General features: G+C 44.3%; 1 protein-coding gene across 2 annotated transcripts in view; it reads left to right on the forward strand.

The window, feature by feature from the left end:
• Nucleotides 1-21,720, forward strand: part of LOC137626070 (tomoregulin-1-like) — a 65,669-nt gene that overhangs the window by 27,977 nt on the left and 15,972 nt on the right. For both annotated transcript variants that reach the window (XM_068357151.1, XM_068357152.1), the window contains exon 3: nucleotides 19,729-19,783. In XM_068357151.1, the coding sequence (XP_068213252.1) occupies nucleotides 19,729-19,783 (55 nt within the window). The remainder of the gene's footprint in view (nucleotides 1-19,728; nucleotides 19,784-21,720) is intronic.

Here is a 21,720-nt window from a genome sequence, read left to right on the forward strand (position 1 = left end):
CCCCTGTTCTGGACAATCCAGCTCTAGCTCTGTTGAGATTGTCCCCTGTTCAGGACAATCCAGCTCTAGTTCTGTTGACATTGACTCCTGTTCTGGTCACACAGCTCTAGCTCTTTTGAGATTGTACCCTGTTCTGGACAATCCAGCTCTAGCTCTGTTGAGATTGTCCCCTGTTCTGGACTTTCCAGCTCTAGCTCTGTTGAGATTGTCCCCTGCTCTGGACAATCCAGCTCGAGCTCTGTTGAGATTGTCCCCTGTTCTGGACAATCCAGCTCTAGTTCTATTGACATTGACTCCTGTTCTGGTCACACAGCTCTAGCTCTGTTGAGATTGTCCCCTGTTCTGGACAATCCAGCTCTAGCTCTGTTGAGATTGTCCCTTGTTCTGGACAATCCAGCTCTAGCTCTGTTGAGATTGTCCCCTGTTCTGGACAATCCAGCTCTAGCTCTGTTGAGATTGTCCCCTGTTCTGGACAATCCAGCTCTAGCTCTGTTGAGATTGTCCCCTGTTCTGGACAATCCAGCTCTAGCTCTGTTGAAATTGCTCCCTATTCTGGACAATCCAGCTCTAGCTCTGTTGAGATTGTCCCATGTTCTGGACAATCCAGCTCTAGCTCTGTTGAGATTGTCCCTTGTTCTGGACAATCCAGCTCTAGCTCTGTTGAGATTGTCCCCTGTTCTGGACAATCCAGCTCTAGCTCTGTTGAGATTGTCCCCTGTTCTGGACAATCCAGCTCAAGCTCTATTGACATTGACTCCTGTTCTGGTCACACAGCTCTAGCTCTGTTGAGATTGTCCCCTGTTCTGGACAATCCAGCTCTAGCTCTGTTGAGATTGCCCCATGTTCTGGACAATCCAGCTCTAGCTCTGTTGAGATTGTCCCTTGTTCTGGACAATCCAGCTCTAGCTCTGTTGAGATTGTCCCCTGTTCTGGACAATCCAGTTCTAGCTCTGTTGAGATTGTCCCCTGTTCTGGACAATCCAGCTCTAGCTCTGTTGAGATTGTCCCCTGTTCTGGACAATCCAGCTCAAGCTCTATTGACATTGACACCTGTTCTGGTCACACCGCTCTAGCTCTGTTGAGATTGTCCCTTGTTTTGGACAATCCAGCTCTAGCTCTGTTGAGATTGTCACCTGTTCTGGACAATCCAGCTCAAGTTCTATTGACATTGACTCCTGTTCTGGTTACACAGCTCTAGCTCTGTTGAGATTGTCCCTTGTTCTGGACAATCCAGCTCAAGCTCTATTGACATTGACACCTGTTCTGGTCACACCGCTCTAGCTCTGTTGAGATTGTCCCCTGTTCTAGACAATCCAGCTCTAGCTCTGTTGAGATTGTCCCCTGTTCTGGACAATCCAGCTCAAGCTCTATTGACATTGACTCCTGTTCTGGTCACACAGCTCTAGCTCTGTTGAGATAGTCCCCTGTTCTGGAGAATCCAGCTCAAGCTCTATTGACATTGACTCCTGTTCTGGTCACACAGCTCTAGCTCTGTTGAGATTGTCCCTTGTTCTGGACAATCCAACTCTAGCTCTGTTGAGATTGTCCCCTGTTCTGGACAATCCAGCTCAAGCTCTATTGACATTGACTCCTGTTCTGGACAATCCGGCTCTAGCTCTGTTGAGATTGTCCCCTGTTCTGGACAATCCAGCTCAAGCTCTATTGACATTGACTCCTGTTCTGGTCACACAGCTCTAGCTCTGTTGAGATTGTCCCTTGTTCTGGACAATCCAGCTCTAGCTCTGTTGAGATTGTCCCCTGTTCTGGACAATCCAACTCAAGCCCTATTGACATTGACTCCTGTTCTGGTTACACCGCTCTAGCTCTGTTGAGATTGTCCCTTGTTCTGGACAATCCAGCTCTAGCTCTGTTGAGATTGTCCCCTGTTCTGGACAATCCAGCTCAAGCTCTATTGACATTGACTCCTGTTCTGGTCACACAGCTCTAGCTCTGTTGAGATTGTCCCCTGTTCTGGACAATCCAGCTCAAGCTCTATTGACATTGACTCCTGTTCTGCACATACCGCTCTAGCTCTGTTGAGATTGTCCCTTGTTCTGGACAATCCAGCTCTAGCTCTGTTGAGATTGTCCCTTGTTCTGGACAATCCAGCTCTAGCTCTATTGACACTGACTCCTGTTCTGGTCACACAGCTCTAGCTCTGTTGAGATTGTCCCCTGTTCTGGACAATCCAGCTCAAGCTCTATTGACATTACTCCTGTTCTGATCACACAGCTCTAGCTCTGTTGAGATTGTCCCCTGTTCTGGACAATCCAGCACAAGCTCTATTGACATTGACACCTGTTCTGGTCACACTGCTGTAGCTCTGTTGAGATTGTCCCTTGTTCTGGACAATCCAGCTCTAGCTCTGTTGACATTGACACCTGTTCTGGTCACACAGCTCTAGCTCTGTTGAGATTGTCCCTTGTTCTGGACAATCCAGCTCTAGTTCTGTTGAGATTGTCCCCTGTTCTGGGCAATCCAGCTCAAGCTCTATTGACATTGATACCTGTTCTGGTCACACAGCTCTAGCTCTGTTGAGATTGTCCCTTGTTCTGGACAATCCAGCTCTAGCTCTGTTGAGATTGTCCCTTGTTCTGGACAATCCAGCTCTAGCTCTGTTGAGATTGTCCCCTGTTCTGGACAATCCAGCTCTAGCTCTGTTGAGATTGTCCCCTGTTCTGGACAATCCAGCTCTAGCTCTGTTGAGATTGTCCCCTGTTCTGGACAATCCAGCTCAAGCTCTATTGACATTGACTCCTGTTCTGGTCACACAGCTCTAGCTCTGTTGAGATTGTCCCCTGTTCTGGACAATCCAGCTCTAGCTCTGTTGAGATTGCCCCATGTTCTGGACAATCCAGCTCTAGCTCTGTTGAGATTGTCCCTTGTTCTGGACAATCCAGCTCTAGCTCTGTTGAGATTGTCCCCTGTTCTGGACAATCCAGTTCTAGCTCTGTTGAGATTGTCCCCTGTTCTGGACAATCCAGCTCTAGCTCTGTTGAGATTGTCCCCTGTTCTGGACAATCCAGCTCAAGCTCTATTGACATTGACACCTGTTCTGGTCACACCGCTCTAGCTCTGTTGAGATTGTCCCTTGTTCTGGACAATCCAGCTCTAGCTCTGTTGAGATTGTCCCTGTTCTGGACAATCCAGCTCAAGTTCTATTGACATTGACTCCTGTTCTGGTTACACAGCTCTAGCTCTGTTGAGATTGTCCCTTGTTCTGGACAATCCAGCTCAAGCTCTATTGACATTGACACCTGTTCTGGTCACACCGCTCTAGCTCTGTTGAGATTGTCCCTTGTTCTAGACAATCCAGCTCTAGCTCTGTTGAGATTGTCCCCTGTTCTGGACAATCCAGCTCAAGCTCTATTGACATTGACTCCTGTTCTGGTCACACAGCTCTAGCTCTGTTGAGATAGTCCCCTGTTCTGGAGAATCCAGCTCAAGCTCTATTGACATTGACTCCTGTTCTGGTCACACAGCTCTAGCTCTGTTGAGATTGTCCCTTGTTCTGGACAATCCAGCTCTAGCTCTGTTGAGATTGTCCCCTGTTCTGGACAATCCAGCTCAAGCTCTATTGACATTGACTCCTGTTCTGGACAATCCGCTCTAGCTCTGTTGAGATTGTCCCCTGTTCTGGACAATCCAGCTCAAGCTCTATTGACATTGACTCCTGTTCTGGTCACACAGCTCTAGCTCTGTTGAGATTGTCCCTTGTTCTGGACAATCCAGCTCTAGCTCTGTTGAGATTGTCCCCTGTTCTGGACAATCCAGCTCAAGCCCTATTGACATTGACTCCTGTTCTGGTTACACCGCTCTAGCTCTGTTGAGATTGTCCCTTGTTCTGGACAATCCAGCTCTAGCTCTGTTGAGATTGTCCCCTGTTCTGGACAATCCAGCACAAGCTCTATTGACATTGACTCCTGTTCTGGTCACACAGCTCTAGCTCTGTTGAGATTGTCCCCTGTTCTGGACAATCCAGCTCAAGCTCTATTGACATTGACTCCTGTTCTGCACACACCGCTCTAGCTCTGTTGAGATTGTCCCTTGTTCTGGACAATCCAGCTCTAGCTCTGTTGAGATTGTCCCTTGTTCTGGACAATCCAGCTCTAGCTCTATTGACATGACTCCTGTTCTGGTCACACAGCTCTAGCTCTGTTGAGATTGTCCCCTATTCTGGACAATCCAGCTCAAGCTCTATTGACATTACTCCTGTTCTGATCACACAGCTCTAGCTCTGTTGAGATTGTCCCCTGTTCTGGACAATCCAGCTCTAGCTCTGTTGAGATTGTCCCCTGTTCTGGACAATCCAGCTCAAGCTCTATTGACATTGACTCCTGTTCTGGTCACACAGCTCTAGCTCTGTTGAGATTGTCCCTTGTTCTGGACAATCCAGCTCTAGCTCTGTTGAGATTGTCCCCTGTTCTGGACAATCCAACTCAAGCCCTATTGACATTGACTCCTGTTCTGGTTACACCGCTCTAGCTCTGTTGAGATTGTCCCTTGTTCTGGACAATCCAGCTCTAGCTCTGTTGAGATTGTCCCCTGTTCTGGACAATCCAGCTCAAGCTCTATTGACATTGACTCCTGTTCTGGTCACACAGCTCTAGCTCTGTTGAGATTGTCCCCTGTTCTGGACAATCCAGCTCAAGCTCTATTGACATTGACTCCTGTTCTGCACACACCGCTCTAGCTCTGTTGAGATTGTCCCTTGTTCTGGACAATCCAGCTCTAGCTCTGTTGAGATTGTCCCTGTTCTGGACAATCCAGCTCTAGCTCTATTGACATTGACTCCTGTTCTGGTCACACAGCTCTAGCTCTGTTGAGATTGTCCCCTGTTGTGGACAATCCAGCTCAAGCTCTATTGACATTACTCCTGTTCTGATCACACAGCTCTAGCTCTGTTGAGATTGTCCCCTGTTCTGGACAATCCAGCTCAAGCTCTATTGACATTGACACCTGTTCTGGTCACACTGCTGTAGCTCTGTTGAGATTGTCCCTTGTTCTGGACAATCCAGCTCTAGCTCTGTTGACATTGACACCTGTTCTGGTCACACAGCTCTAGCTATGTTGAGATTGTCCCTTGTTCTGGACAATCCAGCTCTAGCTCTGTTGAGATTGTCCCCTGTTCTGGACAATCCAGCTCAAGCTCTATTGACATTGATCCTGTTCTGGTCACACAGCTCTAGCTCTGTTGAGATTGTCCCTTGTTCTGGACAATCCAGCTCTAGCTCTGTTGAGATTGTCCCTTGTTCTGGACAATCCAGCTCTAGCTCTGTTGAGATTGTCCCCTGTTCTGGACAATCCAGCTCTAGCTCTGTTGAGATTGTCCCCTGTTCTGGACAATCCAGCTCTAGCTCTGTTGAGATTGTCCCCTGTTCTGGACAATCCAGCTCAAGCTCTATTGACATTGACTCCTGTTCTGGTCACACAGCTCTAGCTCTGTTGAGATTGTCCCCTGTTCTGGACAATCCAGCTCTAGCTCTGTTGAGATTGCCCCATGTTCTGGACAATCCAGCTCTAGCTCTGTTGAGATTGTCCCTTGTTCTGGACAATCCAGCTCTAGCTCTGTTGAGATTGTCCCCTGTTTCTGGACAATCCAGCTCTAGCTCTGTTGAGATTGTCCCCTGTTCTGGACAATCCAGCTCTAGCTCTGTTGAGATTGTCCCCTGTTCTGGACAATCCAGCTCAAGCTCTATTGACATTGACACCTGTTCTGGTCACACCGCTCTAGCTCTGTTGAGATTGTCCCTTGTTCTGGACAATCCAGCTCTAGCTCTGTTGAGATTGTCACCTGTTCTGGACAATCCAGCTCAAGTCTATTGACATTGACTCCTGTTCTGGTTACACAGCTCTAGCTCTGTTGAGATTGTCCCTTGTTCTGGACAATCCAGCTCAAGCTCTATTGACATTGACACCTGTTCTGGTCACACCGCTCTAGCTCTGTTGAGATTGTCCCTTGTTCTAGACAATCCAGCTCTAGCTCTGTTGAGATTGTCCCCTGTTCTGGACAATCCAGCTCAAGCTCTATTGACATTGACTCCTGTTCTGGTCACACAGCTCTAGCTCTGTTGAGATTGTCCCCTGTTCTGGAGAATCCAGCTCAAGCTCTATTGACATTGACTCCTGTTCTGGTCACACAGCTCTAGCTCTGTTGAGATTGTCCCTTGTTCTGGACAATCCAACTCTAGCTCTGTTGAGATTGTCCCCTGTTCTGGACAATCCAGCTCAAGCTCTATTGACATTGACTCCTGTTCTGGACAATCCGGCTCTAGCTCTGTTGAGATTGTCCCCTGTTCTGGACAATCCAGCTCAAGCTCTATTGACATTGACTCCTGTTCTGGACAATCCGGCTCTAGCTCTGTTGAGATTGTCCCTTGTTCTGGACAATCCAGCTCTAGCTCTGTTGAGATTGTCCCCTGTTCTGGACAATCCAACTCAAGCTCTATTGACATTGACTCCTGTTCTGGTTACACCGCTCTAGCTCTGTTGACATTGTCCCTTGTTCTGGACAATCCAGCTCTAGCTCTGTTGAGATTGTCCCCTGTTCTGGACAATCCAGCTCAAGCTCTATTGACATTGACTCCTGTTCTGGTCACACAGCTCTAGCTCTGTTGAGATTGTCCCCTGTTCTGGACAATCCAGCTCAAGCTCTATTGACATTGACTCCTGTTCTGCACACACCGCTCTAGCTCTGTTGAGATTGTCCCTTGTTCTGGACAATCCAGCTCTAGCTCTGTTGAGATTGTCCCTTGTTCTGGACAATCCAGCTCTAGCTCTATTGACACTGACTCCTGTTCTGGTCACACAGCTCTAGCTCTGTTGAGATTGTCCCCTGTTCTGGACAATCCAGCTCAAGCTCTATTGACATTACTCCTGTTCTGATCACACAGCTCTAGCTCTGTTGAGATTGTCCCTTGTTCTGGACAATCCAACTCTAGCTCTGTTGAGATTGTCCCCTGTTCTGGACAATCCAGCTCAAGCTCTATTGACATTGACTCCTGTTCTGGACAATCCGCTCTAGCTCTGTTGAGATTGTCCCCTGTTCTGGACAATCCAGATCAAGCTCTATTGACATTGACTCCTGTTCTGGTCACACAGCTCTAGCTCTGTTGAGATTGTCCCTTGTTCTGGACAATCCAGCTCTAGCTCTGTTGAGATTGTCCCCTGTTCTGGACAATCCAACTCAAGCCCTATTGACATTGACTCCTGTTCTGGTTACACCGCTCTAGCTCTGTTGAGATTGTCCCTTGTTCTGGACAATCCAGCTCTAGCTCTGTTGAGATTGTCCCCTGTTCTGGACAATCCAGCTCAAGCTCTATTGACATTGACTCCTGTTCTGGTCACACAGCTCTAGCTCTGTTGAGATTGTCCCCTGTTCTGGACAATCCAGCTCAAGCTCTATTGACATTGACTCCTGTTCTGCACATACCGCTCTAGCTCTGTTGAGATTGTCCCTTGTTCTGGACAATCCAGCTCTAGCTCTGTTGAGATTGTCCCTTGTTCTGGACAATCCAGCTCTAGCTCTATTGACATGACTCCTGTTCTGGTCACACAGCTCTAGCTCTGTTGAGATTGTCCCCTGTTCTGGACAATCCAGCTCAAGCTCTATTGACATTACTCCTGTTCTGATCACACAGCTCTAGCTCTGTTGAGATTGTCCCCTGTTCTGGACAATCCAGCTCAAGCTCTATTGACATTGACACCTGTTCTGGTCACACTGCTGTAGCTCTGTTGAGATTGTCCCTTGTTCTGGACAATCCAGCTCTAGCTCTGTTGACATTGACACCTGTTCTGGTCACACAGCTCTAGCTCTGTTGAGATTGTCCCTTGTTCTGGACAATCCAGCTCTAGTTCTGTTGAGATTGTCCCCTGTTCTGGACAATCCAGCTCAAGCTCTATTGACATTGATACCTGTTCTGGTCACACAGCTCTAGCTCTGTTGAGATTGTCCCTTGTTCTGGACAATCCAGCTCTAGCTCTGTTGAGATTGTCCCTTGTTCTGGACAATCCAGCTCTAGCTCTGTTGAGATTGTCCCCTGTTCTGGACAATCCAGCTCTAGCTCTGTTGAGATTGTCCCCTGTTCTGGACAATCCAGCTCTAGCTCTGTTGAGATTGTCCCCTGTTCTGGACAATCCAGCTCAAGCTCTATTGACATTGACTCCTGTTCTGGTCACACAGCTCTAGCTCTGTTGAGATTGTCCCCTGTTCTGGACAATCCAGCTCTAGCTCTGTTGAGATTGCCCCATGTTCTGGACAATCCAGCTCTAGCTCTGTTGAGATTGTCCCTTGTTCTGGACAATCCAGCTCTAGCTCTGTTGAGATTGTCCCCTGTTCTGGACAATCCAGTCTAGCTCTGTTGAGATTGTCCCCTGTTCTGGACAATCCAGCTCTAGCTCTGTTGAGATTGTCCCCTGTTCTGGACAATCCAGCCTCAAGCTCTATTGACATTGACACCTGTTCTGGTCACACCGCTCTAGCTCTGTTGAGATTGTCCCTTGTTCTGGACAATCCAGCTCTAGCTCTGTTGAGATTGTCCCGTTCTGGACAATCCAGCTCAAGTTCTATTGACATTGACTCCTGTTCTGGTTACACAGCTCTAGCTCTGTTGAGATTGTCCCTTGTTCTGGACAATCCAGCTCAAGCTCTATTGACATTGACACCTGTTCTGGTCACACCGCTCTAGCTCTGTTGAGATTGTCCCTTGTTCTGACAATCCAGCTCTAGCTCTGTTGAGATTGTCCCCTGTTCTGGACAATCCAGCTCAAGCTCTATTGACATTGACTCCTGTTCTGGTCACACAGCTCTAGCTCTGTTGAGATTGTCCCCTGTTCTGGACAATCCAGCTCAAGCTCTATTGACATTGACTCCTGTTCTGGTCACACAGCTCTAGCTCTGTTGAGATTGTCCCTTGTTCTGGACAATCCAGCTCTAGCTCTGTTGAGATTGTCCCCTGTTCTGGACAATCCAGCTCAAGCTCTATTGACATTGACTCCTGTTCTGGACAATCCGGCTCTAGCTCTGTTGAGATTGTCCCCTGTTCTGGACAATCCAGCTCAAGCTCTATTGACATTGACTCCTGTTCTGGTCACACAGCTCTAGCTCTGTTGAGATTGTCCCTTGTTCTGGACAATCCAGCTCTAGCTCTGTTGAGATTGTCCCCTGTTCTGGACAATCCAGCTCAAGCTCTATTGACATTGACTCCTGTTCTGGTTACACCGCTCTAGCTCTGTTGAGATTGTCCCTTGTTCTGGACAATCCAGCTCTAGCTCTGTTGAGATTGTCCCCTGTTCTGGACAATCCAGCTCAAGCTCTATTGACATTGACTCCTGTTCTGGTCACACAGCTCTAGCTCTGTTGAGATTGTCCCCTGTTCTGGACAATCCAGCTCAAGCTCTATTGACATTGACTCCTGTTCTGCACACACCGCTCTAGCTCTGTTGAGATTGTCCCTTGTTCTGGACAATCCAGCTCTAGCTCTGTTGAGATTGTCCCTGTTCTGGACAATCCAGCTCTAGCTCTATTGACATGACTCCTGTTCTGGTCACACAGCTCTAGCTCTGTTGAGATTGTCCCCTGTTCTGGACAATCCAGCTCAAGCTCTATTGACATTACTCCTGTTCTGATCACACAGCTCTAGCTCTGTTGAGATTGTCCCCTGTTCTGGACAATCCAGCTCTAGCTCTGTTGAGATTGTCCCCTGTTCTGGACAATCCAGCTCAGCTCTATTGACATTGACTCCTGTTCTGGTCACACAGCTCTAGCTCTGTTGAGATTGTCCCTGTTCTGGACAATCCAGCTCTAGCTCTGTTGAGATTGTCCCTGTTCTGGACAATCCAGCTCAAGCCTATTGACATTGACTCCTGTTCTGGTTACACCCCTCTAGCTCTGTTGAGATTGTCCCTTGTTCTGGACAATCCAGCTCTAGCTCTGTTGAGATTGTCCCCTGTTCTGGACAATCAGCTCAAGCTCTATTGACATTGACTCCTGTTCTGGTCACACAGCTCTAGCTCTGTTGAGATTGTCCCCTGTTCTGGACAATCCAGCTCAAGCTCTATTGACATTACTCCTGTTCTGATCACACAGCTCTAGCTCTGTTGAGATTGTCCCCTGTTCTGGACAATCCAGCTCAAGCTCTATTGACATTGACACCTGTTCTGGTCACACTGCTGTAGCTCTGTTGAGATTGTCCCTTGTTCTGGACAATCCAGCTCTAGCTCTGTTGACATTGACACCTGTTCTGGTCACACAGCTCTAGCTCTGTTGAGATTGTCCCTTGTTCTGGACAATCCAGCTCTAGCTCTGTTGAGATTGTCCCCTGTTCTGGGCAATCCAGCTCAAGCTCTATTGACATTGTCCTGTTCTGGACACCAGCTCTAGCTCTGTTGAGATTGTCCCTGTTCTGGACAATCCAGCTCTAGCTCTGTTGAGATTGTCCCTTGTTCTGGACAATCCAGCTCTAGCTCTGTTGAGATTGTCCCCTGTTCTGGACAATCCAGCTCTAGCTCTGTTGAGATTGTCCCCTGTTCTGGACAATCCAGCTCTAGCTCTGTTGAGATTGTCCCCTGTTCTGGACAATCCAGCTCAAGCTCTATTGACATTGACTCCTGTTCTGGTCACACCAGCTCTAGCTCTGTTGAGATTGTCCCCTGTTCTGGACAATCCAGCTCTAGCTCTGTTGAGATTGTCCCTGTTCTGGACAATCCAGCTCTAGCTCTGTTGAGATTGTCCCTGTTCTGGACAATCCAGCTCTAGCTCTGTTGAGATTGTCCCCTGTTCTGGACAATCCAGCTCTAGCTCTGTTGAGATTGTCCCCTGTTCTGGACAATCCAGCTCTAGCTCTGTTGAGATTGTCCCCTGTTCTGGACAATCCAGCCTCAAGCTCTATTGACATTGACACCTGTTCTGGTCACACCGCTCTAGCTCTGTTGAGATTGTCCCTTGTTCTGGACAATCCAGCTCTAGCTCTGTTGAGATTGTCCCGTTCTGGACAATCCAGCTCAAGCTCTATTGACATTGACTCCTGTTCTGGTTACACAGCTCTAGCTCTGTTGAGATTGTCCCTTGTTCTGGACAATCCAGCTCAAGCTCTATTGACATTGACACCTGTTCTGGTCACACCGCTCTAGCTCTGTTGAGATTGTCCCTTGTTCTGGACAATCCAGCTCTAGCTCTGTTGAGATTGTCCCCTGTTCTGGACAATCCAGCTCAAGCTCTATTGACATTGACTCCTGTTCTGGTCACACAGCTCTAGCTCTGTTGAGATTGTCCCCTGTTCTGGACAATCCAGCTCAAGCTCTATTGACATTGACTCCTGTTCTGGTCACACAGCTCTAGCTCTGTTGAGATTGTCCCTTGTTCTGGACAATCCAACTCTAGCTCTGTTGAGATTGTCCCCTGTTCTGGACAATCCAGCTCAAGCTCTATTGACATTGACTCCTGTTCTGGACAATCCGCTCTAGCTCTGTTGAGATTGTCCCCTGTTCTGGACAATCCAGCTCAAGCTCTATTGACATTGACTCCTGTTCTGGTCACACAGCTCTAGCTCTGTTGAGATTGTCCCTTGTTCTGGACAATCCAGCTCTAGCTCTGTTGAGATTGTCCCCTGTTCTGGACAATCCAACTCAAGCCCTATTGACATTGACTCCTGTTCTGGTTACACCGCTCTAGCTCTGTTGAGATTGTCCCTTGTTCTGGACAATCCAGCTCTAGCTCTGTTGAGATTGTCCCCTGTTCTGGACAATCCAGCTCAAGCTCTATTGACATTGACTCCTGTTCTGGTCACACAGCTCTAGCTCTGTTGAGATTGTCCCCTGTTCTGGACAATCCAGCTCAAGCTCTATTGACATTGACTCCTGTTCTGCACACACCGCTCTAGCTCTGTTGAGATTGTCCCTTGTTCTGGACAATCCAGCTCTAGCTCTGTTGAGATTGTCCCTTGTTCTGGACAATCCAGCTCTAGCTCTATTGACACTGACTCCTGTTCTGGTCACACAGCTCTAGCTCTGTTGAGATTGTCCCCTGTTCTGGACAATCCAGCTCAAGCTCTATTGACATTACTCCTGTTCTGATCACACAGCTCTAGCTCTGTTGAGATTGTCCCCTGTTCTGGACAATCCAGCTCTAGCTCTGTTGAGATTGTCCCCTGTTCTGGACAATCCAGCTCAAGCTCTATTGACATTGACTCCTGTTCTGGTCACACAGCTCTAGCTCTGTTGAGATTGTCCCTTGTTCTGGACAATCCAGCTCTAGCTCTGTTGAGATTGTCACCTGTTCTGGACAATCCAACTCAAGCCCTATTGACATTGACTCCTGTTCTGGTTACACCCCTCTAGCTCTGTTGAGATTGTCCCTTGTTCTGGACAATCCAGCTCTAGCTCTGTTGAGATTGTCCCCTGTTCTGGACAATTCAGCTCAAGCTCTATTGACATTGACTCCTGTTCTGGTCACACAGCTCTAGCTCTGTTGAGATTGTCCCCTGTTCTGGACAATCCAGCTCAAGCTCTATTGACATTGACTCCTGTTCTGCACACACCGCTCTAGCTCTGTTGAGATTGTCCCTTGTTCTGGACAATCCAGCTCTAGCTCTGTTGAGATTGTCCCTTGTTCTGGACAATCCAGCTCTAGCTCTATTGACACTGACTCCTGTTCTGGTCACACAGCTCTAGCTCTGTTGAGATTGTCCCCTGTTCTGGACAATCCAGCTCAAGCTCTATTGACATTACTCCTGTTCTGATCACACAGCTCTAGCTCTGTTGAGATTGTCCCCTGTTCTGGACAATCCAGCTCAAGCTCTATTGACATTGACACCTGTTCTGGTCACACTGCTGTAGCTCTGTTGAGATTGTCCCTTGTTCTGGACAATCCAGCTCTAGCTCTGTTGACATTGACACCTGTTCTGGTCACACAGCTCTAGCTCTGTTGAGATTGTCCCTTGTTCTGGATAATCCAGCTCTAGTTCTGTTGAGATTGTCCCCTGTTCTGGGCAATCCAGCTCAAGCTCTATTGACATTGATACCTGTTCTGGTCACACAGCTCTAGCTCTGTTGAGATTGTCCCTTGTTCTGGACAATCCAGCTCTAGCTCTGTTGAGATTGTCCCTTGTTCTGGACAATCCAGCTCTAGCTCTGTTGAGATTGTCCCCTGTTCTGGACAATCCAGCTCTAGCTCTGTTGAGATTGTCCCCTGTTCTGGACAATCCAGCTCTAGCTCTGTTGAGATTGTCCCCTGTTCTGGACAATCCAGCTCAAGCTCTATTGACATTGACTCCTGTTCTGGTCACACAGCTCTAGCTCTGTTGAGATTGTCCCCTGTTCTGGACAATCCAGCTCTAGCTCTGTTGAGATTGCCCCATGTTCTGGACAATCCAGCTCTAGCTCTGTTGAGATTGTCCCTTGTTCTGGACAATCCAGCTCTAGCTCTGTTGAGATTGTCCCCTGTTCTGGACAATCCAGTTCTAGCTCTGTTGAGATTGTCCCCTGTTCTGGACAATCCAGCTCTAGCTCTGTTGAGATTGTCCCCTGTTCTGGACAATCCAGCTCAAGCTCTATTGACATTGACACCTGTTCTGGTCACACCGCTCTAGCTCTGTTGAGATTGTCCCTTGTTCTGGACAATCCAGCTCTAGCTCTGTTGAGATTGTCACCTGTTCTGGACAATCCAGCTCAAGTTCTATTGACATTGACTCCTGTTCTGGTTACACAGCTCTAGCTCTGTTGAGATTGTCCCTTGTTCTGGACAATCCAGCTCAAGCTCTATTGACATTGACACCTGTTCTGGTCACACCGCTCTAGCTCTGTTGAGATTGTCCCTTGTTCTAGACAATCCAGCTCTAGCTCTGTTGAGATTGTCCCCTGTTCTGGACAATCCAGCTCAAGCTCTATTGACATTGACTCCTGTTCTGGTCACACAGCTCTAGCTCTGTTGAGATAGTCCCCTGTTCTGGAGAATCCAGCTCAAGCTCTATTGACATTGACTCCTGTTCTGGTCACACAGCTCTAGCTCTGTTGAGATTGTCCCTTGTTCTGGACAATCCAACTCTAGCTCTGTTGAGATTGTCCCCTGTTCTGGACAATCCAGCTCAAGCTCTATTGACATTGACTCCTGTTCTGGACAATCCGGCTCTAGCTCTGTTGAGATTGTCCCCTGTTCTGGACAATCCAGCTCAAGCTCTATTGACATTGACTCCTGTTCTGGACAATCCGGCTCTAGCTCTGTTGAGATTGTCCCTTGTTCTGGACAATCCAGCTCTAGCTCTGTTGAGATTGTCCCCTGTTCTGGACAATCCAACTCAAGCCCTATTGACATTGACTCCTGTTCTGGTTACACCGCTCTAGCTCTGTTGAGATTGTCCCTTGTTCTGGACAATCCAGCTCTAGCTCTGTTGAGATTGTCCCCTGTTCTGGACAATCCAGCTCAAGCTCTATTGACATTGACTCCTGTTCTGGTCACACAGCTCTAGCTCTGTTGAGATTGTCCCCTGTTCTGGACAATCCAGCTCAAGCTCTATTGACATTGACTCCTGTTCTGCACACACCGCTCTAGCTCTGTTGAGATTGTCCCTTGTTCTGGACAATCCAGCTCTAGCTCTGTTGAGATTGTCCCTTGTTCTGGACAATCCAGCTCTAGCTCTATTGACACTGACTCCTGTTCTGGTCACACAGCTCTAGCTCTGTTGAGATTGTCCCCTGTTCTGGACAATCCAGCTCAAGCTCTATTGACATTACTCCTGTTCTGATCACACAGCTCTAGCTCTGTTGAGATTGTCCCCTGTTCTGGACAATCCAGCTTAAGCTCTATTGACATTGACACCTGTTCTGGTCACACTGCTGTAGCTCTGTTGAGATTGTCCCTTGTTCTGGACAATCCAGCTCTAGCTCTGTTGACATTGACACCTGTTCTGGTCACACAGCTCTAGCTCTGTTGAGATTGTCCCTTGTTCTGGACAATCCAGCTCTAGTTCTGTTGAGATTGTCCCCTGTTCTGGGCAATCTAGCTCAAGCTCTATTGACATTGATACCTGTTCTGGTCACACAGCTCTAGCTCTGTTGAGATTGTCCCTTGTTCTGGACAATCCAGCTCTAGTTCTGTTGAGATTGTTCCCTGTTCTGGACAATCCAGCTCAAGCTCTATTGACATTGACACCTGTTCTGGTCACACAGCTCTAGCTCTGTTGAGATTGTCCCTTGTTCTGGACAATCCAGCTCTAGTTCTGTTGAGATTGTCCCCTGTTCTGGACAATCCAGCCCAAGCTCTATTGACATTGACACCTGTTCTGGTCACACAGCTCTAGCTCTGTTGAGATTGTCCCCTGTTCTGGACAATCCAGCTCAAGCTCTGTTGACACTGACTCCTGTTCTGGTCACACAGCTCTAGCTCTGTTGAAATTGTCCTCTGTTCTAGACAATCCAGCTCAAGCTCTATCGACATTGACACCTGTTCTGGTCACACAGCTCTAGCTCTGTTGAGATTGTCACCTGTTCAGGCCACTCCAGTTCTAGCTCTGTTGAGGGCATACTAATCACGTCTTGGAAGTTTTGCCTTATCAGCAGTTTCTTCAGTTGGGTCCTGGACTGAACTGTTGGGGGGTAGTCTCCTGTCAAAATCCCTCCATTAGTCCATTCCATCATTCTGCACTGGCATTTTGGCTGGCAGTCCCTCCATAGTGGCAAAGCTCTTCCTAATGCATGATGCCAATATTGATTATTAAAATATATTAGCTGTACTAGCATCTTGGCTAGTACTGTGGTAATGCGTTTACCTAGTATTCAGATGAAAGCAGATCGATCCCACCCCGGGACCGTGAGTTTAAGCTATTTTCTGTCAATATTCTCATCATATATGTGCTAAATAACCCAGCAACTCGGGCACACTATTCTATCTAATTTCTCTTCCTCTTGTTTTCTTAAAGTTTTTATAGTTTATACGAGAAATATTTATTTTGATGTTACTGTTTTCAAAATGTTTTATTTTTCCTTATTTCCTTTCCTCACTGGGCTATTTTCCCTGTCGGGGTCCCTGGGCTTATAACATCCTGCTTTTCCAACTAGGGTTGTAGCTTAGCATTTAATAATGATAATAATAACTCAAAATGTTTGGTTATTGAGCTTAGAATGTTCAACTTGTATAAAAAAAATATGTGACTATAGTGTTTAGTTATTTAACCAGTAGAATGCTATTTAATTTTTTTCTCTAAAGAAGCGATTTCCCAATTAAGCTTTGTAATTAAATCTAGCTTACTCTATTAAATAGACAATTTTGTTATAGGATTATTGTAACTAATTATCAAAGTAATCAAAGTATAGTATTTGAGTTTCATCTTACGCTGGTAGATAGGTTTTGGTATTGATTATAAAGCTGTTATTGGTAATTGTTTGTTTGATCTAATATTGCTTTATTATCATAGTTCCAAAATGCTTACTAGGAAAAAGTGTTATTTTCCACAGCTGTTTCCATTGTGCTTTTAAAGAATATGTACCAACCGTGTGACACAAGACCGTACATAAATTATTTTGAATATATTATGCTTGTATCTGCGCTCTTCCCCCGCACTAAAAAGAACAAGAACAAACATGTCTATGTGTCGCTTATGTAACATTGTCATTTCTCGAACATTTATTTTCCTGTTCCCTTGAGGTTTTGTATATAAAGGAGAGTGTTCTTTAATAATACAACTCAGTTGATTGCATCCTGCCTTTGAGTCATAACCTCTCTCTCGGCACCGTCACAAATAGTTGCCTAAATTTTATTTTTCATTCCTGCGCTACTTCACCTGTTTCCTCCATCTTCCCCATTTGAATTGTTGAAAGATTTATTTATCCTTTTCCATTTTAATGTTATAAAACCTAAAATGAGGATGACTTATAATTATCTGCATCCTCAAATGCAAAATATCTTGTAAATTAACAAGTACTGTACAATATTAGCTTCAAGGATGAATATGCTTTTGAAATGAACACCAAAAACCTTTTGAATAATAAATACCATGGCTACTTTATGTAGTTTCATATGTTACTGCTGTGACGGGCCGAGAGAGGGTTGTGAACTCAAAGGCAGGATGCAATCAACTGAGTACTTTATTAAGGAACACTCTCCTTTATATACAAAACCTCAAGGCAACGGGAAAATACATGTTCGAGAAAGTGACAATGTTACAGAGGAAAACCGGAGACATGATTATTCAGGTTCTTTTTAGTGCGAGGGAAGAGCGCAGATACAAGCATTATATATACAAAATAATTTATGCACGATCGTGTGACACACGGTTGGTACACTGCAAACCTCACTTTCTTACTCTTATTTGAAACTGATTCCCCATATCCATAAGAGTTGAAATTGATTTTCATTGTGGTGTTTTCCTGAAATCGGTTATTTGTTCCCATGAAGGTTTGATTTGTTTTTGGAATCCAATTAGTAGTTTTGCCAAAGCACCAGCCACCCGTAGAGATACTACCACTAGAGAGTTATTGGGTCCTTTGATTGGCCAGACAGTACCACATTGGATCCCTCTCTCTGGTTACGGCTCATTTCATCTTTGGTGATACATACAGAGAATAGTCTGGCTATTCTGTACACATTCTCCTCTTTCCTCATACACTTGACAACACTGAAACTACCTAACATTTCTTCTTCTCAAGAGGTTAACTACTGCCCTGTAATTGTTCAGCGGCTACTTTCCTCTTTGTAAGGGTAGAAGACTCTCTAGCTATGGTAAGCAGCTCTTCTAGGAGGACATTCCAAAATCAAACCATTGTTCTCTAGTCATGGGTAATGCCATAGCCTCAGTACCTTGGCCTTTCACTGTCTCGGGTTAGAGTTCTCTTGGTTGAGGGTACACTCGGGCACACTATTCTATATTATTTCTCTTTCTCTTGTTATTTTGAAGTTTATATCCTCTGGATATTTTAATGTTTTTATAGTTTAGGCCTATATATGATAAAGTTATTTTTATGTTATTATTGATCTTAAACTTATGTAGTTTTTCCTTATTTCCTTTCCTCACTGGGCCATTTTCCCTGTTGGAGCCCTTGGGCTTATAGCATACCGCTTTTTCAACTAGGGTTGTAGCTTAGCAAGTAATAATGATAATAATAATAGGTCTTCATGCTATAGCACTGGTCATTCTCCTTAACGTCGTAAGGTGTGAGAATGAGCATGAATCCTATTGATCACTCCTAAGTCTACAGATTTACTGACAAACCGATCTCCATCTCATTCCCCATACATGTCCGAACCATCTCAAACTGAGATTTCAGTTTTTAAATTCTTTTCTGATGCAATACCCTCTTGTTCGGTTTCTAGCTTAATTATAACTGGACTGAGCTTATAATACCCCAGTTTTCCAACTAGGGTTGTAGCTTAGCTGATAATAATAATAATAATGATGGTAATAATAATAATAATAATAATAATAATAATAATAATAATAACACCTCCACACCATTAGGCGTTGTTATACCTACTCATAAGAAAAACAGGCATATATGTTTTTAAGATATAGTTTTCGAAATTAAGTTTTATAAGTCAGAAATTACCTCAAATCTGATCGAACGATGGCGAAATGTGAAATTTCAATCTTTGAAGTTTCCTTATTATAGTTTGTGTACATATGAGGGTGTTTGTAAGTACACGTAAGGGCATCAGCATGCACTGATGTAAACTTGTATGAGGATTAAATTAATATCATCTCTTGTTTACTCGAGATACCCACATGTGACGGGCCGAGAGAGGAGTTGTGAACTCAAAGGCAGGATGCAATCAACTGAGTTTTATTAAGGAACACTCTTCTTTATATACAAAACCTTAAGGCAACAGGACATGACCTGTTCGAGAGACAGACAATGTTACAGAGCAAAACGGAGACATGATCATTCAGGTTCTTTTTAGTGCGAGGGAAGAGCGCAGATACAAGCATAATATATGCAAAATAATTATGTAAAATTGTGTGCCACACGGTTGGTACATACATCTTTGAAATTAAAATGCGTATGTCGCAATTCTCGATATAAAATACTTCATATTGTTTAATGGTTTACGTTGTTTCTACGGCTTTTGTTCAGTTAGTTAACCTCAACAAGTCTAGATCTAGAAGATTCTCTTGCTTGAGGGTACACTTGGCACACTGTTCTATCTTATTTCTCTTCCTCTTGTTTTGTTAAAGTATTTATAGTTTATATATAGGGAATATTTATTTTAATGTTACTGTTCATAAAATATCTTATTTATCCTTGTTTCCTTTCCTCACTGGGCTAGCTTCCCTGTTGGAGCCACTGTTCTTATAGCATCCTGCTTTTCCATATAGGGTTGTAGCTAAGCAAGTAATACTACTACTACTACTAGTACTACTATTACTACTACTACAACTACTACTACTACTACTACTACTAATAATAATAATAATAATAATAATAGTAACAACAGAGGATAGGTGATGGACTGTTTTGATTCCTTAGAAATTTAAGCCTAATAATCATACCAAAAATTCTCAATGCCTATCGTTAGATTAAGTTTATTTCTATATATAGAATTAATAGAAATAGATGAGTGTATTTGTGTATTTAGATATGATAGAAGTAGAAACGTGGGGGAATACATATGGACATAGATGATTATTAAAGTCAGAGTTGTTAGCAATATTGGAACAAATCATATTCAATAAAGAGAATAAAGTCTTCTGAAGAAGGAAATGACTGATGAAAAATTTTCACCATTTTTTCCGTGTTCAACAGGTTCTATTGGTGGCAGCAATGGCAGAAGGAAAAAGGAAGCCAAAACCAAAGAAAGGTATTGTATCCTCTCTCTCTCTCTCTCTCTCTCTCTCTCTCTCTCTCTCTCTCTCTCTCTCTCTCTCTCTCTCTCTCTCTCTCTCTCTATATATATATATATATATATATATATATATATATATATTGTGAATGTTTTAGCAATATATAGTTCAAAAGGTTTGATTTACTTATGCATAGTTCTCTCTCTCTCTCTCTCTCTCTCTCTCTCTCTCTCTCTCTCTCTCTCTCTCTCTCTCTCTCTCTCTCTGACATATGCATAGTTCAGACTGCCCTACTTCTGAATTTCATCTAGACACATTTTTATCTTTTCTATTTTGTAATCAATTCAAAATAATGTGAAACAATTCTAAGTCTAGCCTCATTGATATCCATTCTCCCGGTCCAGCTGTTATGGTGAGCACGTCCATAACATTTTTTTTTTTTTTTTTTTTTTTTTATCCATTGAACTAGATTGTCTAGTAATGAAATATGATGTCACTTTGTAACAAAGATATATATAAAATTATTTCTCTTTTACATTGGGTGTAATTATTTTTTTTTTTTATTAATTTCTTTTTGTAATAAACGAATTGTAGAAAAAATCTATAGAATTATTTCCGATACGCTGTGCTGAATTATTTTTGTTTTCTATTATTTTTCTGTTTGTTCTAAACAAATGCTCGTTTGTTTTGCTCTATCTGCAGCAAATATACAATCAGGAAAGACTATTCGCCAATTATGATAAAGTAAATGACAATAATAAGTATAGTAGAAAAAGCAGTTTTGTTTTTAATACGTCACTTGTAAATAGCTTGACGATACTTGTGAATAGCTAAATGTGGTTAGGAAAAGAGGAATTTGCTATTGACCCAATACCGTGTCCAGTAAAGGAAGATTTTACCATGGTTATGACGTAAAGATTTCACTTCATGAAGATTTCTCAGCCATGAGAAGTGAATTACCACTTCGATATTTTGCCTGGGGTTGCTGCTGTCAAATGAAGAGAGAGAGAGAGAGAGAGAGAGAGAGAGAGAGAGAGAGAGAGAGAGAGAGAGAGAGAGAGAGAGAGAGAGTATGGGTTACATGATTGTGGATGTCTCAAAGACTTTTTAGTCCATCCGCGGAGACCCAATTTGCCCCGATTCCCTCCTCGTCAGGCAAGGATGAACAATGAAGAAAAAATCACCTTTGTTTCTGATTGTTTCTCTTTTTTTTTTTTTTTTTTTGGGGGGGGGGGTGGTATCAGCTACCTCCCAAAATTGGATAAAACTAATTAGTTTAAACGGTTAGAGAGTTTTTATAATCTTGTCTGAGTTATTCATGAATTCGTTTACCGTGTTACTGTTCTTTTCATCCGCTGGAAGTCGGTTTCATGCATGTGCTATTTTGTATGTAAAGGAATTAACACATTGAGTGGTGTTTGTCTCTTTTGAAATCCAGAGAGAGAGAGAGAGAGAGAGAGAGAGAGAGAGAGAGAGAGAGAGAGAGAGAGAGAGAGAGAGAGAGAGATATTTTTTTACTTCAAATAAATTACTAAAAGCAAATTTATATAGCCGTGTATAACCGGAAGTGGAAAAGCAGATCAGACAGCAGTGACGAATTTATATATCCTAATGTTTTTTTTTTTTTTTGGGGGGGGGGGTTTAAGAGAAATTGCAAGGAATTAGGAATTATAGACGATGAAGTCGTAAGTATAGACATTAAACTAAAAGAAAATATCAGTCCTTTAGTTATTTCTCTCCAGTTCTTGAGGAAATAAAGTAATCGTGATTGACACTAGATGTCAGTTAAGAAATCTCATTTAGATTATTAAGAATATGTTTATTATTAAAGGGATTTCTCTCAGGTTAGGCTGGTGGGTTGACTACCCCCCCCCCCCCTTCATTCTCACATGTATTAAAATCAAGTTGCATAAGCCAGGATTACTCATTTTCATCAAATCTTCACGTCAATCAT

Source organism: Palaemon carinicauda, chromosome 33 (genome assembly GCF_036898095.1).
Source record: "Palaemon carinicauda isolate YSFRI2023 chromosome 33, ASM3689809v2, whole genome shotgun sequence".
Lineage (NCBI taxonomy): Eukaryota > Metazoa > Arthropoda > Malacostraca > Decapoda > Palaemonidae > Palaemon > Palaemon carinicauda.